Source organism: Chinchilla lanigera, unplaced genomic scaffold (assembly GCF_000276665.1).
Source record: "Chinchilla lanigera isolate Chin_1 unplaced genomic scaffold, ChiLan1.0 scaffold00023, whole genome shotgun sequence".
In the NCBI taxonomy this organism is placed as follows: domain Eukaryota; kingdom Metazoa; phylum Chordata; class Mammalia; order Rodentia; family Chinchillidae; genus Chinchilla; species Chinchilla lanigera.
The window spans coordinates 20,989,886-21,008,801 of NW_004955424.1; the positions used below are offsets into that span (position 1 = coordinate 20,989,886).

Below are 18,916 nucleotides of genomic sequence, written 5' to 3' on the forward strand. Positions count from 1 at the left end.
TAACTCTGTATTGTCTGTATTGTGCTTGTGATATGTTGTAAAATGTTGTATGTCTGTTAATGTTTCCCTCCTTTTATCCTTAAAATAAAAAAATATATATAAAGAAACAAAGGGAAAATTGTTTATTATTTTTCAAATTAGGCCCCTGTGACACTCCTAGACCAAAAGACACAATGAATTATTCTAATGTTTATATAGTAATTACAGAATCACTGAGATGTAATGGATGCAAAATGATACAGCTATGTTGTATTTCTGATTTAAATACTACAAGCTTCACCTAAGGCACTGCCTTTGCATATTCTACAAACCACCTAGCTAATGTGCTATTTTATCCATGCCTAGAATTCTGACCAATAATATTGCTCCCTTTGAGGGTTTTTCATACCAGGAAACACAGGACTTAACATTGTCACTAAAATGAAAGAAGTGGTGCTTGGTAGGATAAACAGTGCATTTACTAACCAGAGACCCCTACTTCCATATTTCTGGTCTATGGTCATGGTACATGAGATCTTCCATTTTCCCTAGTGTCTTGTTTAAAAGAAAAAAAAAAAAAAACTAAAACACACCTCCTACTGTGTCAGCACCTCAGAAGTCTAATGGTTTCAATCCTAAAAGAAGTTGGACTTACATGGTAGAATTATAACCAGAAAAACCTTCCAGACACTCTTAAACTATAATTTGTTATGTTCTTAAGCCTGGATTCCAAGGTTGACCTTTCATGTCAGTAGTAATCATGTATATGAATAAAGCTTTGGTTTTCTCCTTAGCTTTCAAACTCTTATGAGTCTGTTTACGGAAAGCTTACTTGCCTATAAAGAGTGCCACCAGTGGACCAGTCCCTAAGAGTACATTTTTGAGAGTGTGGAGGTATCTGTCCTAAACAACTTTCTCTCAGAGAAAAGATCCAACCCCAAGTGGGACAGCCAACACTTCTCATCAAATATATCTAAATGTTCCTGGAATTCGTAGATTATTTCATCTCTCATCTTTCTAACCTCATTTTTCTACTTAACATTCTCAAAAAAGTGTAAGATTTCACTTTTGAGTTCTGGCTACATATTTAGTTTTAATTAACTGAGATAACTAGGAGGAAGCAACAAGTATATACCTACATATAGTAATGCTTGACTAATCAAGAACCTTTTAGAGACAAGTCCTATAACAATTAAGGATGTGGCGTAGGAGATGGGGAAGTCATCTACCAATACACTAGGATTTATGAATCTAAAAGAAAAGCTCAAATGTCAAGTCTTGTACTGGAAGATTACTATCTTGAAATTCTGACTTATTATTCCCTATGTGACACCTGTGATTTATGTACCTCAATTGCTACACCCAAACTGCCTCCTACTATGAGGTGTGATCTAGAAATACAGTGAACATTGAAATTAAAACTTATTTTAAAGACACACTGCTATTAATCCTCCTCTAAATATTCCCTCTTGCTTTGAACACATTTATTCCACCATTCTTCTGCTTCACAAACCAGTTCTGGCAATCCTCTTTTGTGTCTTCAGTTGTGCTGTTGGGGTTGCCTCAGTATCCTAGATTGATACAAAACCCTTATCTTTCATGGTCATTTTGACAAAGAAAGAACCAGAAGTTGCACAGTAGCAGATCCAGTGAGTAAGGTGGATGTGGACACATTGTAATGTTTTTATGTAGTGGGTTTCTGTTGGACGGTACTCTGCAGAAATATTCACCATATTTTTTATCATATCTCATAAAGACACAAAAGACATACAGAACTGCTTTAGAAAATGGAAAGAACAATGTAATGTCAGTTTGAAGTGAGGAAGATTAATGGTTTGAAGTGAGGGAGCTTAATCATTTAATGTAATAAAATTTTTTAATTTAAATAATATTTTGATCACATCTAGTACCTTTAGGTACTAGGATTATGGACTTTGCTATTGACTTTATAACAAATGCATTTTTCTCAAGAGTGACGTTTAATCCTGACAGTGTTACATGTGCTTACCAGAATGGCTCTATTACCTTCACTGGGCCTACTAGTTCAGTCATCAGCATTTTCTGCTGCCATTTACTTCCCTACCTTGTCGTTTATCCCACAGTTCATATTCACAGTGGTGGAAAGCACTACTAAAAGACTTTCTTTTATTTTTTAAACCTAAAAGCATTCTAATTCCCCTATTTACATTCAAATGCAGGAGAGGGGAAAAAAAGAATTACACTATTATTTGAATCCCAGAAAAATATCACTAACAACTACATAAGGCATAAACAACACTCCTGGTTCCTTAATTGCACCACTGAAAAATATAATAGTGTACAATATTCATATACACAGACTTTTACTACATAGTAATTTTGACTTCTACATCTGTTTTTTCTGTGTACCACAGCCTCTCACCAATAAGAAGCTAGAAAGGACTATGGAAATAGAAGCCTAAAAAGACTAGAGTAAACCTTTTAATTTTCCAAGCAATAGACAACAGTCATCAGAAGACATAATCTAAGCTGTAGATGACATTTATCTCCAGGATATATCACTACTGTCTATGTCAGCTAAAAATTTCTTATAGCTATTTAGGGTCATAGATGTAACTGGTTTCTTCATATTCAGCCTACAGTTGTATGTTTGGTCAGATTAACCTCATCTTCTGTTCAGTGTTTCTCTGGGTACTTTTTTCCCCTACATTGCAATACCACCAAGCATACAAAAAGTTAAACTCCCAACAGCCACGTGTCCAGCTTTGAAATCTGCTGGTTTGAAACAGTTTTCTAAAATTATAACGTGCTAGAATACACATGCAACTTTTATTGGCTAAAATCTTGGGTCTACCACCCAAATCTGTGCCTCCTGGTTGAAAATATGTATTAAATTACCAGACACCAAATAGAATACATGGATAAATAAAAAAAATTAAGGGGACCATATTTGGGGCTGCATGGGAAAGGAGTAGAGTAGACACAGCCATAAGTTTTGGTGGTTGTTTTGTTTTTACTGTACACTACTATGCAAAAGTATTGATTAAACCACTGAAAATTTTTATGTTTTTAAAACCATTTTAACATTTTCTAGATGTGTAAAAGTTACTTTATAGAAAGACTGGAAATGAGCAAAACAAGAACTCAGAAACCACAGCTTTAATAATTTTGTTAGATTATAAATTTTATATGATATATCAATTAAAATACTAGGACGTTTTACTTTTTTAGATGTGATAATAATCTGCTTAAGGACTTCAGCTTTACGCTGAGGTTTTCAAACACTAGTATGGTTGCACAGACTTTTTAAAGCCTTTGGGCACAAAACTGGTAAAATGTGGTTTTAGTTATTGGCATGCCTGTGCAACAAAGTATTTGAGAGGTGTGACTGACAAGCCAGGAGTGTGTATAAGGAAAAACCTATGCTTATGTCTGCCTCAGTGACTTTATTAGCCACACCTTAATTGTAAATTGTAAACTGTCATTCAAAGTAGCATAGTGATGTTTTAAACAAGTCATATTGTAATATCCCTGCTTCTTTTGCCTTAATGCCTAGAGGTAAATTCAGAAAGTGCTCTTACGTTTTGTCTCATAAAAACATCCATCTGAAAAAAATTAAATAAGAAACCCTAATAGTTAAGAGCAATGCAAAGAAGATTTATGAAACTATGCATATATATAAATTATATAGTTAAACATCACAATTACCTAATTCAGTCTTCATTATAGTTCAGCAACTGGTTTTGATTAAGGACAAAAAACTATTCATTAGTTTTTGAGGCAAATTTTAAACCAATATTTTAAAACATGCTATTAACACTGTATAGTGAATTTAAATTGATATTAATATCAAGGATCTCACTGGAGACCTTTATTATCTTTATAAAGAATTATAGACAATCTATTTTAAAGCATGCTACATTTTATAAGACACACCTAATTCTACATTTTAAAATAAATGCACAAATATGAATTCACATCGTATATTTTAACAACCACACAATTCTGAACTAAGTAGTGAACATGTATATTATAGATTACTTATTTCTTACTACTAGGCTAAATATTTATTTCTGAATATAATTTGTTCTTAATCATTCTTAATACAAGTAATATGAATTTATCAAAAATTCAAACTGTACAGAGAAGTATAGTATAGTAAAAGAAAATCCCATTAACCCCTCCTTTTCCCTTGACCAAAACCCTTACTTGCAATATGTAGTGGTTCATTGATTATGTCAACTTGAGAAGTTTAGAAGCATAACTAAACTTGGCTCAGCAATTGGCCCAGCAATCCTACACCCTAGGGTGTAGAGGAGCCACCCTAGGGTGGATCACCTAGATAATATAAAAGGGAAATGAAGAAGGACAGCAATACTTCCATTCCTTTTGGAGGAGCTCCAGACTTCACCTTCAGCTTGAACTTAGTCTCCTGGCTTCTAGTGCAGACTCTTCGGCTTCCACCTTGGATCCTTCAGCCTTCCGTCACAGACTTATCGGCCTCCTGGTACGGACTTGCACGGAACTCTGCAGGGAACTCCAGACCCTGGACTGATTCCTTCCGTCTTCAATGTGCAGACACCCTCTGCACACTTCCCCATACAACTCTCTGGCTGACTGTTGTAAGCCAATCTTGTAATTTCTTATAATTTGTATATCCTGTGTTATATCTGTTTCTCTGGTAAAACTCTGACTGATAAACAATAAAATAATTTTTGTCTAAATTTTGATAAGGTAATAATTTATGTCTTACTTTTAAATAAGTATCAAAGATTTTAATCCTTATATGAGGAATTCTCAAGTTGAATCCTGTCAGTGCTCCAACTTTCATTCTATGCAATTGTTCAATAGCTTAGTGTTCGGTAGTGGAGCTTCTAATCTTTCTGAAGGACATGCATATGGAGGCAACCTTAGGAAACATTAAGTAGTGTGGTGTTGTTCTGTAGGTCCCATTCTGGAATTCTTAGGGTGTTTTGTTTTGTTTTGTTTGCTTGCTTGCTTGCCTTTTTAAGTGGACCAAACAACACAATTGTGTGTCAGAAAGCCTATTTTATCTGACATGTAAGAAAAGATAAACGCCTGTCAGTTGATGTTTAAAACTCAAACTAGTTTTGAAGTAACAAGAAAGGGAAAGCTATTAGTTCAGAGTTCAGTCACTTTTCATCTAAACCCATCAGTGTGTGCACTGGTCCATTAATTATGTGGCCCAGCACAAAATAATATGTTAGTCTTTCATTTATGCTAAGATGACAGCTGTAAGGTTTTAGTTAGGGAGAAAGAAAGCTATTTCAAGTACTTTACTTACTGGCCTCAAGAACTTAACCAAGTCATAAATGAAAATGAAAAAATTAACCAGCTGAGAATCCAACCAGTTTCTTTGATCACAGTACTAGAACCAAAATTAAACAGGGCGGGGGATGTTAAAACTTATGGTCCTAATGGACCCAGCTTTGTGTGTGTATGTGTGAGACAGGATCTCACTCTGTAGTTCAGGTTGGCCTTGAACTTGCAGCAGTCTTCCTGCCTGAGCTTCTAAAGTACTGGGATTACAAGCATGCACCATCATGCCCAGCTTCCAGCTTTTCTTAGATTAAGGAAATATTCTAAAATAAAAGCCAGCAAACTTTCTATAAAGGGCTAGACAACAAATATTTTAGGTTCTCTGGGGCATACAGTTTCTGTCATATCTATTCAATTCTATCCTTGTAGTGCAAGATCAGTACATTAATGAAAACTCAAAGCTGAGTTCCAATAAAACTTGATTTATGAACACAAACATAAATTTCATATAATATTGGCAAGTCACACAATAGTCTTTTGATGTTTTTCCAACCACTAAAAGTATAAAATTCATTTTTAGCTTAAGGATTACTGAAAATAGGCAGCAGGCTGGATTTGGCCTCACCATAGTTTGCCAGTTCCTACTATAGCACATTCTTTTGGTTCTTGTTTTATAGACTGTCCCTCTGCCTCAAAGGACAGACATGTCAATACCAATGTACTGATTTTTAAATTTTTTATTAAAGTATTTATAGGTTATAAAACCCTACCAGTGCCAGAATAAATGAGTGAAAGTAATGTCATTTAAAATATTTCCACTAGGTGAACACAACTCAATGTTCTAATGCCACACTATTGTAATAATAGTCTTTAGTACAAAACATGTTTTCTGTATAAAACTTTTGCTTCCATTTATTTCACTAAAAAATTTCCTACTCTAATTAATTTTTTAAAAAGCAATTAGGTTGAGATATTTTCAAAATTGCCTACTTTAGATAAGTTTTAAATTTGTATAAAATTAATTTCACAAATTTTATTTTTATTTTTAATTTTGTAAATTAATTTTACACAAAAAGTAATTTGGGGTAAAATATGAAATTTTAGATTATATTTACTTTTGGAATGCTTAGTACAAACATGGTTCAGAATTCAAAAAGCAAAAGTAGTTTCTAGTGAAAAGTTTATTCCTAAGCCTGATCTGTAGTCATCTAGTTTCCTCTTCAGAGATAAGTAATGCTACCACTTTTATATATATATAATAAAATACATATAAAATACATAACATATTAAATATATAAAAATACATATAAATATAACATATATACACTATATATGTACATAGTTTCCAATTATATATGTATATATATTTACAATTACATATAAATAAAATTTATATAGTCACAGTATAGCCATTGTTTTTAGACTATATTCTTTCTGATGACAAGTTAATGCATATGCATTATATAAAATTCAAATGATGGTGGCAACCCACTTTCTGGGTCCTTTCTGTCTCTCAGGCAGGAGGCCACTCTCCCTCAATAAAATTTCCTATGCTTAAGAAAAAATTCAAAAAAAAAAAAAAAAAGAAAAAATTCAAATGATGAGGAAATACTTAATTTAGAAAATAAAGAGTTCTGTATAATGCCACCAACTAAAAAAGGAATCATATCAATTTGTAGCTTTTCCCCTAATTTTCACATATTTTAAATAAAATATGCTCATTCTTTACATCCTGGTTTGAAAACTGCCTTTTTTTAATTTAACAAAATATTCTGGAAAGCTGTATCAATATATGTAGATTATTCCTCTTCTCTTTTTCTATGACTGTATTATTCAATTATATATTTATAAAGTGTTTAACCAATATGCTAAGGGTGAGTATTTGAGTTATTCTCTGTTTTTACTAAGATCAGTACTACCAGAACATTCTGAAAAGATGGCATCATTGTACTATTGAAATCTCCCTCAAATACCTCATAACCAAAAGAGCAATTAAAATAGTGAACCCCAAAATCTATGGACAGCATCTACAACAAAACCTAGTGACAATGCATTTCCATAAACCCCAAAATGAAAATGGATAGCAATAGCTAAAAGACCTAGTGAAACCTTCTTGGGATTGAGAAGACCCAAAGTACATGATAATGCAATATGATTTTTGTCCAGTGTTCTTGAATGTCAACATGAAGAAATTTCATGAAGAACAGATAAATGGTAGAAATAACTACAACTTTCTTAAGATGCCTAGCCATCTAACCAAGACTTTCCTGTCCTTACCTACTAATCCAGTGAAAAGACAACCAAGGGAAATATAACACAGCCAGGCATGGAGGCACACACCTATAATAGTCCTAGTACTCTGGGAGGCTGAAGAAGGAAGATCTCAAGTTCAAACCCAGCTTGGGCAACTCAGCAACTTAGCAAGACTCTGTTTCAAAAATGAAAAATGAAAAAGAGCTGGAAATGTAGCTCAGCGTGAAGACCTTGGGTTCAAACCCCAGTTCAGGGGGAGGGAGAAAAAAATAACACATTATCATTTTTCCAATGTACACAAAATTGCCAACAAAACATACTGATATTATACTGGAAGACTTTCATAGATATTATGTCACACTGAAGTAGCTGGAATCAACAGTATGGGATTTCATATTATCCCTAGGAAATAGATGCCTGTGATCACCTTCTTGGGTCAAGGTAAAACTCATTCTTGCTCACTTTTACTTCTGATAAGTTCTTGACACTTTGAGCATCCTAATGCTTCCTTCATCATTATCTTCAATTCCTACCTTTTTTCAATTCTAAAGGTGGAAAAATATTTTTATTAAGAACAGCATGGAAAATAGTGTATTTGGAGGGACAACAAAAAATGAACTGAGTAGCCAGGCATGATGGCACACATCTGTAATCCCAGCACTTGGGAGGCTGACGCAGGAGGGCTGCCATGAATTCGAGGCCAGCCTGAGTTACCTAGTAAGTATAAAGCTGGGTTAGGCCCAGTGGCCATGAGTGGTGGAGACAAGAGAATAATGAGTTCAAGGATAGCCTGGCCAACATTCAAAACAGTAAATGCATTGGGTGAATTTGAGGGTAGAAAAGGAATAGTGATACCAAAATATTTTTAAAAGTTTGGAATAATTCCATGCTCTTTATGATTGTTTGTTAAAGCAGTCATATGGCTTTCTCAGACTATGAGTATTCACAGATTTAGAACATCACCAAAATAACAGTGTATTTTTTTTTCAGTCTAATGCTCTTACCAGTAAGTACTCATTTAAAAAATTAGCAAGCTCACATCATCAGAGGAGCTTGACTACTGTTCTGTCTTCTATGTAACCGTCAACATATTGCCAAAAACCATTTTTATGTATATTTTTCCCTTCTTCATGAATAATACTAGCTTGTAAAAATAGTTCTCTTTTGAGATAATAAAATTCTTCATTTTGGGGTAACTTAATAATTTTTACTTTTTTAAAAGATTTGTTTTTTAAAATGAAATCAGCTTACATATAAAATGTCAAATTGGTAGATTAAGGCATAAAATGCAAATGTTCAGGTACTCTTAAACATTTTTGTTGATGTATATTGGTTTGCTCTCTTGGCACACTTCCCACAACTTACAATTATTCTCTTAAGAATCCCAGCTGAAATTCTAGGACAATATAGAGCTCACCTGAGCTCAACAGAAATTCATTCATATATAACTATCTTCTAAGGACAAAGCTTATTTTTAAAACAAAACAACACACACCAAAAGCCTAACACTTCTTAATATATTACATTTCCTAGATTGTTTAAATGATCAGTATGAAAAATTCTTGTAAACAGTTCAGTTCCTACTGGGTCTGTCCTTTTAACTTAAAAGACTTTGTAGTATTAATTGCTCTGTAAATACAAGAATTTTCTATATATTATGCAGTGTACACAAGAAACCATCAAATGGCTTATCTTGTACTTATCAACTTGTTTATTTTTATGCCTCCAAAGGGCAGTATTTTTTAATAAGAGCAGCTGCTACTTTGTAAATATTTTAATGGCTTCTGTTAAGTACAGCTGTCAGTTTAACAAATAATATTATAAAAGATTTTCATTCTTCCATGTGATTGCACATCTTGAAATGTGTTTTACCCTGCAAATCCTTTAGAAATTTTAGACCAGAAAGGATATCTCCTTTGAAAGCAAGAAGCCAACAAAAAGAATGGATAGCATTAAAGAATAATGTATAAGATCACCAGAGAAAAATGCCATTCATTTCAGAAGACAAATGTATATAACAGCAATAAGTTCTCTCAGCTCACTTCTCTTCTTACAACTCAGGCAGTTTGTGGAAATAGAACAACACTGGCTTTATGCCAGACATTTCAGGTATGAACCTTGATTCTTCTACCATTTAATAGATATTAGTTTAGAGCAAGCCAATTAACCTCTTTGACCCTTAGTTTTGTATCTGCAAATGGGGTAATGATACCTAACTTACAGGGTCTTTATGAGAACTAAAGATAATATATGTAAATGGCCTAACTCAGTAAAGGTGACACTTACTATTCTATCTTACTACCTAGCAACCAGGAGTCTCCTAATCACTCTTTCATCTTTCTTCTTTACATTTTTATTCACCGAGCTTATCTCTTCCTCTTCTTCCTTTTTTTTTTTTGGTCTAATTCATGGGATTCACAGGGACAAATATTTTAGAGATGATACAATTTAGCACTTTTGTGAGTAAATGAGAAAATAGAAGCTCAGAAAAATAAAATGACTTGTTCAAGATCACAGTCAAAAACAAAGATCAGATTCTAACCTCTTGAACTTTTCACTGTTTTTCTCCTTGGTGTAAAGTGAAATTTGATAAAGCTGTTTTATTCTGGGTATGAAGAAGCATGAGTAAGATAAGAAAGTGAAAAAATGGACAAAAAAGGAAAATTATTAAAGAAAAAAGAGGAGAGCTTTTTTCCTTTTGCTCTAGAGCAGAGTGCCTCAAGCTTTTTATAAAGAACCAGATTAAAAAATATTTTAGACTACAAGTTATACTCAATTCTGACAAATGTTTGCATATTGTCTAAGGCTGATATATACTGCAAATAAAATGAGGCTACATTCCGAAAAACTTTATTTGGACACTGAAATTTTCACATTTAAGAATATTATCTTTTTATTTTATCCAACAATTTGAAACTATAGAAACTATTAAGTCATAAACCGTACAGCACCAGACAGAGAACTACATTTGACCCTTAAGTTATAGTCTTTGGACCCTGTTCTAGAGCAAACAAATGCCATTAACAGTATAAGCCTTCTGATAAATGGAACAGACACATGACCTATTATCAAATTCTCCTTGTTGTCAGGCACGTAATAGGATCTGATTGGGATCTGATGGAGACTGGGATGAAGTGGGCCATGTCTAACACACGAAAGTTGGCAGTAGCTATTGTAATTGACCAGATTGCTACTCTTAAGAAATGGAGGCAAAATCTGCCACATTTTCTAATTTTTAAATTAAAATGATAGAAGTCATAGGATATTGGGACTATAAGGTTTTTATTGTGTGCTACACAATCAGCTAACAAAATAGTGGGAAAAAGTTCCACTGCAATATGTGAGTTTTTTCTGTAATCTGACTTATGAGGGAGTTAGCAGAAATTGTACGTGTATTTGACTCATATCTTAATCGCTTTTTAAAAACAGAACTCCTGGGGCCCTTGGACAAAGGGGATATACTAAATGAAGGTTTTGTTAGCTTATCTTTAGTACATAAAGATAGGAAGGGAAGGCGAAGAGGAATAAAAACAATTAAGAATCATTATATACAGGTATCTGCTCATAATGAATGTAATCATTATATACTACAAACATGTACTAATAAAATAAAAAATTGTAAAAACTAGTTATTTATAGTGAGTATACTGTTAGTTACAATAATAGTGCTATTTATAGTGATAATTATGATGTTGATGAAGATGATAATCTCAAGAAAGGCAGGCAAGTTTTTTGTGTAAGGTACCAGATAGTAAACAGGCCGTAGAGACTTTTTGGCAACTACTCAGTCCTTCTGTTGTAGTACAAAAGCAGCCACAGACAGAGTATAAATGATTAAGAATAGCTGTGTTATCATAAAAGTTAATTCACAACAATAGGCAGTAAGGCAAATTTGGCACCTGGTTTGTAGTTTACAAATGATCCTAGCTATGTGCAATAGTTGTAAAAAAGAAACATTTTAAAATTCATATACCTCCGCTATACACATACCCTTATAATACTCATAAGAAAATGCTTCAAACCACATAGATTCACTGGGAAAAAAAGAACAAGTTTTTCAAGTATGATAGTTTCTTTAGATGTTAGCAAATCTCCCCAAGACATAATTATATAAAATGGGAGGGGCACCCATTTCAGGGCTCTAGAAATCAAACAGAGACAACAAAGTGAGAAGCATTCTTTTTTTTATTATTATTGCTGGGCTTCTAATAGTAAAGTAGGTGCTTATGATGTTCTTTCTGGAGGCTGCTCCCACCCTCCTCATTTGTAAGCTTGTTCTACCAAGGTGAGACTGACTCTGAAAACTAAGAACTGACTTGATTTGGAGCTAGATGCAGAAAAATCTTTTCCCAACAGCATTGTCAAAATAAGCAGTAAATTCATTGTCAGTAAAAGTGACAAACTTGATAGATTAATAGGGAAAGCTACCGTTAATGCTCTCCTGATTGGCATAAGTGACCAAATAACAGACTAGCCAAAATTTAACAGGAAGACTTTGGAAGTGAGAGGACCAAAAAGTGGCTAACTAAGGTCTTTCACAAGTTCCTGGTGGGGTTGTACAACCTCTTATTTTTTGGCTTTCTTTTGTCTAACAAATTAGACAAAATTTTGTACAACCTTTGCACAACCTTTTGTACAGTCTCTCATTTTTTGGCTTTCTTTTGTTGAACTAAATTTTCTGCTTTGTACTTCTTTCCTTCCACACCCAACTGCCACAAGTTGCCCCTCCCTTTTTGCCTCACATCCCCCATTCACACCGAGACCCTAAGCTAAAACTTCTGCTGCAAATTGCATGGTACTTTAAAGCCCCTTCTTTGTAGTCCACTCTAACCCAGCAAAGTACCAGAAACTAGAGATCATTTGTTGAGATTTGATAGTTTTTACATTTTATTTAAAACATTTTGCAATTTGGACCTTTTGCCTTCACGTTATGCCAAGAGCATTACTGTCATAGTTTCACTTCTCTCTTTATTATGTCCTGTATTATTTGTAGAAGTACTGGGGAATGGAACCACTATTATCTTTAGCTACCTAGAATTTCTACCTCTTCACTTCTTTAAAAACAATTTTACTGAGGTATAATTTACAAATAACATAAAACTCACGCACTAAAAGTATACAACTCAACTATATTTGATAAATTTGTAAGGTTGTATGCCCATCACCAGAGTTCAGCTTTAGATGTAAAAACATTTGTACAGTTAAATTCCTTGAAGAAGAGAAATAAAACAAGGTAACACAATATTTAAAACTAAATTCTAGGAATATACTATCATAGGTAGATTCAAGTCTTTTTCTTAAAAAAAAAAAAAAAAGGAATTCTAGGTGACTGAGAAAAATTCTATCAGAACAAATAGCTCCAAAATATATCCTAGCAAGTCTCTTACATTTCAGTGATTAATTTAAAAAATCTTTGAGGTGTTCTGGTAAAAAGTTCAAATAACTTACAAAAGCCAAAGAATTAAACTGATATCTGACTTTTCAAAAAAAAAAAAAAAGACAAGGCAGAATGTAAGAAATTTTAGAAACACTCAGTGACTGAAAATGTGAATCAAAAATTTTATATCCACCCAAGTTCTGCTTCAAGTATCAAGGCTAGAGAAAATCAGTTTTCAATATAGGGAATTCTTAATCCATGAGCTCTTTTTGAGGAAGAACTTAATTGAATCAGACTGAGAAAGCTCCAGCAAAAGGACTGGTTTGTGTGTGTTTTAATATATAAAAATGTAGACAGAGATGAAAATGGGGCAAGAGTTAGATGACATGTACAAATAATGTATGTATGTGGTGATTAAATTGAAATAATACAATTTTAAAAGTAGAAGAACATCAAAAAGAGTGATAGAGTAAGTTTACTGATTGATATATAGGTGGGAGCTAAAAAATGCCAGTAAATATGGATACACCAAATAATAAGACTCCATAGTACTACAAAGGATGCACGTACAAAAGTCATCAGCAGAACAAAACTACAAACTTTCATAGGACTGCCATTTTAAAAATAAATGAGAACAAAGGAAACATATATGTACCTCAGAAGAGAAAAAAAGCAAATACAATCAAAGTCATACAATTTTAAAAGGCCAGAATTGAGTTCAGACCCAATGTTTCAATTAGTAATATAATGTAAATGGACTTACTTCACTCATCAAAAGAGAAAGATTTTCAAGTTATTCACAAAGCAAGATACAGCTATATCTTGCTATAGTTGAGAGATATCTAAAATAAAATTATTTTATTTTTTATTAGTTTATTAGTTTCTTTTTAACTCTCAGCTATTAGTTGAGAGATATCTGAAATAAAATTATTCAGACAAACTGAAAGTAAAGGGATGGGGGAAAGCAAATAAAAATAATAAAATACCAAAATTAATAATCCTAACTAAAGAAGGAATATGATTAAAGCACAAAAGCATGAAATGAGGCAAAACCTTTTACAAAGAAGTTTTTTTAAAGATAATAATACTTATGTACAATATATTTATGCACCAAATAATACAGAAACCACTTCTATGAGGGAAAATCTGCAAAGCATGTAAGGATATACAGATAGACATTAGTAGCAAAAGATTTTTAACTCACTGTTCTTACCATAAAGCAAATCAACTGGGGAAAAAAGAAGAAAAAATACCTGAATAATGTAATGGACCCTGTAGATATTATGGATAGCTATCAAATTCTATACCTTAATAACAGAAAATTAATTTTCTTCAAAAGAACCCATAAAATTATCACAAAAAGATGATCAGCTGATATGTCATTAAGTTTCATTAAATATCATCAGTGCTCTCTAACCATTATGAAATACAGCCCCCAAAATTTAAACAGCCAAATGTGCTCCCTTCTAGAACTTTTAAAACTTGCCATAAAACAACGCTTGGGTGAAAGAGAAAATACAACATGAAATTTCTAGAAGTAATTATAATGAAAACATTCCATTATCAAAATCTGTGGGATATATTTTAAAGTAATGAATGATCAGAGGAAAGCTGTTAGCACTAAACATTTTTAATGTGGATAAAAAAGAAAATGTAAATGAGCTAACTGAAAAACATTAAAAAGGAGAGAGAAGCCAAACTAAAAGAAATTACAAGAAAAGAATAGACATAGAGACAGAGCAGGAACTAGCAAACTTTTCCTAAATTGCTACAAGTATTTTAGGCTTGTGCACTACATAGTATCTGTTGAAACCATTCAACTCTATTGTAGTACAAAAGTAGCCACAGACAATACATAAAGAAACTGATACTGTTGTGGTCAAGTAAAACTTTATAAAAACAAGCAACCATCCTGAAGAACAGTTTATTGATACCTTAGCAAAGGGGAAAAAAAAACTGTAGACCTAATTAAGTCATCAAACACAGATGTTTTTGAAAAATTAACAGAATAGGCCAGCTTAATCGAGACCAGCCTGGGCTACAAAGTGAGCTCACAGCTGGCCTGAACTGCACAGCGAGACCCTGTATCAAAAAGACAAAAAGACAAAAAAAAAAAAAAAAAAAAAAAAAAATTGCCTTGCTGGATTTTGGACTTGCTTTGGTCCCAATCCTTTGTATTTGCCCGTTTGTAACTTTTGGAATGAAAGTGTTTGTCTTGTGACACTGAATGTTGGAAGTGTCTAACTAATTTTTCATTTGTACAGGGGCTTGCAACTAAGAGTTTGCCTTATATCTCGGAGGAGACCTGGGACTTGGACTTTTCAGCAACACTGAAACTGTTAGGACTTTGGCAACTCTTGCAGATGGACTAAATGCCTTTTACATAAAGGGATGTGCATGAGTCTTTGGGGAGCCAGGGGTAGAATGCTATGAGTCTAAGGTAATATAATATTGATAGACTTAATACTGGCTCTTAAGGATTGTTAAACCTGTGTTATGAAGTTCAAGTTGTGAAATGATATGAATAAGCAGGTCTTTGTATATGGAAACTGGTTTAAAGAAATGTGTCTGGTTGCCAAGTTGACAAGGGGTGGATTGTAGCAGTTGATTGATTCATTGCATCAACTTGAGAAATTTACAAGTTTAACTCAGCAGGGGGCTCGGGTCCTTACTTTGTAAACATCCTGAGCTTATGGAAGAAGAGGGCACATGGCATGGGAAATAGCCAGCATACAATATAAGGGAGGAAAAGAGGCTTGCTTTTTTCCCCTTTTTGCTCTTGCTGCTTTTATTGTCTTCTGCCACCTTAAACTGTTGTCCCTGTGACCTGCCACCCTGCCTTGGAGCCAGCTGATTATGGACTGAAACCTCCACAAACTGAGCTAAATAAACCTTTCCTTCCTTAATTTTGGGTGTCAGGTATTTTGTCTCAGCAGCGAGAGAAAAGTAACCAAGACAGAATCTCCATGAAAAAAATACTTAGGAATAAACTTAGTAAATGCGTAAGTTACATGCAGGAAACTTTAAAATATTCTGAAAGATATAAACATAGACTTGAACAAATGGAAAGACATACCCCTCTTCTTGGATAGGATCAGTCTACATTATTAACATTTCAGTTCTCCTTAAATTAATTTAATGTAATCCCAATAAAAATACCAAGTAACTTTTTATGGATTTTGGCTAGTTGATATTAAAGTTCTTAAAGAAAAATAAGTATACATATCCCAGGGAAACCCTAAAAAAGGAAAACCATAAATGAGACTTACTAGAGATTAAAACACCCTAAAAGCTTTTCAAACTGTCACTTTGTAATTTTATTACCTTCTGAGGCTGAGACAGAGAATTATAAATTCAAGCCTGGACTGGGTAACTTAGTAAGGTACTGTGCTATAATACAAAGCAAAAATATGTGAGTAAAAGTTTTTTGATTAATGGTAAATATTAGAAAAAATATAAAGAATCAGTGATCAGGGTAATCTTCACTGTGATGTCAAGGAATCATCCATGTAAAGATGTGCTGAGATAACAGGAGCATTCTAGGGAGAGGAAACATGCAAAGGCTCAAAGATGGAAACAAGTTTAAGAGCCAGTATAGCTACACTGTAAAGGAGGGTGTTGGAGAATGCGTTATTTAGAACCTTAGTAGGCCATGCAATTAGTTCTTCATTCTAATTTCAGTGAGAAGCCACCTTAAGATATTAGAGTATGGTAGGCATAATGGCCTTGCAAAGATGTCCATGCCCTAATCTCTAGAATGTATGAATATGTTAAATTACATGGCAATGGGGAATTAAGGTAGCAGATAGAATTAAAGTTGCTAATGGTAACTTTAAAATAGAGATATTAATCTGGATTATCCAGATAGGCCTAATGTAATCCTTAAATGTGTATGACAGAAGAGTCAGTTTAGGTGATTCAGTGTGAAAACGTATCTAATCGACAGCCAGGCATGCCAGGCAGTGGAGGAGATTGCCAAGAAACTGGAGAAAATACTGACAGCTCGTCACAGGTAAGGTGTAGTAAGGCATTAACAGGGAAGGACAGGATTGAGACTTAGTAGCAGAAAAGGATAGAGTCCAGAGGCAGTGAGATGGACAGGAAGTTACCAGGAAGTACTCAGAATCTCCAGTTGTGGTGGGCCAGACAAGGAAATTATCAAAAAGTCTGGGGATGGTGAGCCAGGCAGGGAAATTGGTATGGTCCAGTCATGCTGGGACAAACAGGAAATTGCCAGAAAATCCAGTGGCAGCAGGCTGGACAGAGAAATTTCTAGATAGTACTGCAAGTGTCCAGTAGCAGCCAGCTGAACTATACACCACACATAATGCTGTGTTCTCCACCCAATTATTGCAGGTAGTGAGTTTTACAGATTATACAGTGGTGTCATCATTAGCTTGCTTTGTTCAGTTATATAACTGGCATTCCAATAAACAGCTAATTTAGCACACTAGTTTGTCCAGTTCTCAGTGTCACTCAGATAATACTTATCTGAACAGTCTGATCCTGGCATATAATGTCCCCTAGACGTGGCAGTGGTCTTGAACACAAAAGCTTTTCATGGACTTGGTATTAAATGCCGTACTTTATCTTAGGGACAGTACAAAAGGAGTCAACTCACTGTTGTTGGTCTTAAAAATGAAGGAAGCAGACTCTAAGCCAAAGAATGCAGGTGATCTCTTGAAGGCTGAAAAAGGCATAATGTAAGCATAAGATATAGAAAAAGATGAGGTGCTTCCATATTCAAGCACTTACAATATCGGAGGGAATAAACAAGTTGTTTTTTTAAGTGTCATTATGTGAAAGACACGTTCAAGGCTTTCATTTTCTACTTCTAAATTTTATATTTTTATATCATTAGTACTATTATTTAAGTGGATTTCATCTTTGTAACCTGGATGATTAAAACTTTACACTCTATATATCATTAATGTCATTATCCAAACAGCTGGTTCTTCATATTTTTTACCAGACACCTAAAAAAGTTATACAACTCATAGAAAGTACAACTTAGAAGGAAAAAAAGTCATACAAAATGAAAAGGGCAGTACATAAATAAAATAAATGATCCAGAAGTAAACTAAAATTAATCACATTACATTTGGTATATCCATAAGCTAATCGTTGTTTCAAACAGGTCAAAATCTCTAACTGCCTGAGTTTTCTTGTGTTAGATTTATCTCTTCAAGGTCTAAGTTCTTTATTATACAGCAAATAAATCTTATATTTGTATCAACTTTATCTAGTTTGATATTTACTGTTGTAAATTCACTGCGATACTGTTAGTTTCTTGCTATTTACTATATTTGAATTCATACTTAACAAATTCCAAATGAAATACTATCCTGTTAAGAGTTGTTAAATTTTGGTTTGATTTTGTTGATTCATATCTAAGCAATTTTCCTTTGAGTTGGAACAAACAAAAAAATACCCATCTACTCAGAATCTGATGTGTGCCTATAAACAATATAATGGATGAAAATTTTCAGTGTTTACAAAACAAAGAAATTGTCAACAGAATGCCTGGCAATAGACTTACCAGAAAAAAAATTTTACAGCCTATAAATTCATGAAGATTGGCTCAAAACAAATTGTCTCTGCCAACAGAAAATCTGACAATTATTCTGTTGTCTCATTTGGCTCAGCATAAGTTGACCTTGTTTATTCATCTCAGTCTTTTAATTCTTGTTAACTTGGCATGAGAGGAGAACATATGGCATATGTCTAGGAAGTCCATTTCTGAATCTTAAACTGAAATAAATGTAGAATATACTGAGCATTTCGCATGTGTTACGTTCTCAAAGTAGCTTGAATGTGTATTAGATAGAATTGGTTAAGTTCATTTTAACTCCACTGTGTTTTATGTTTGTTGCCTATAAAACCAGAAGTTTCCTAGAGATGTCTTTTTCTAAGCCTTGGTATATGGCTAATATTGATCAATCTTAAATATATTTCCAAAGAAGATAGATGGTCTTGGGCTCTTAAAACATAAAGATGAAAACGGGGGCTGGGGATTTAGCTCAGTGGCAAAAGCGCCTGCCTGGCAAG

General features: G+C 33.6%; 1 protein-coding gene across 8 annotated transcripts in view; it reads left to right on the plus strand.

Annotated features, from left to right (window-relative positions):
• Positions 1-18,916, plus strand: part of Wdpcp (WD repeat containing planar cell polarity effector) — a 391,210-nt gene that overhangs the window by 266,294 nt on the left and 106,000 nt on the right. Inside the window, exon 16 of one of the 8 annotated variants that reach the window (XM_013514685.1) lies at positions 2,373-3,759. The exons of the other annotated variants lie outside the window; for them this stretch is intronic. Coding sequence (XP_013370139.1) covers positions 2,373-2,386 — 14 coding nt within the window. The 3' untranslated portion in view covers positions 2,387-3,759. Of the gene's footprint in view, positions 1-2,372; positions 3,760-18,916 lie in introns of those variants that run through there. 8 annotated transcript variants of the gene reach the window in all.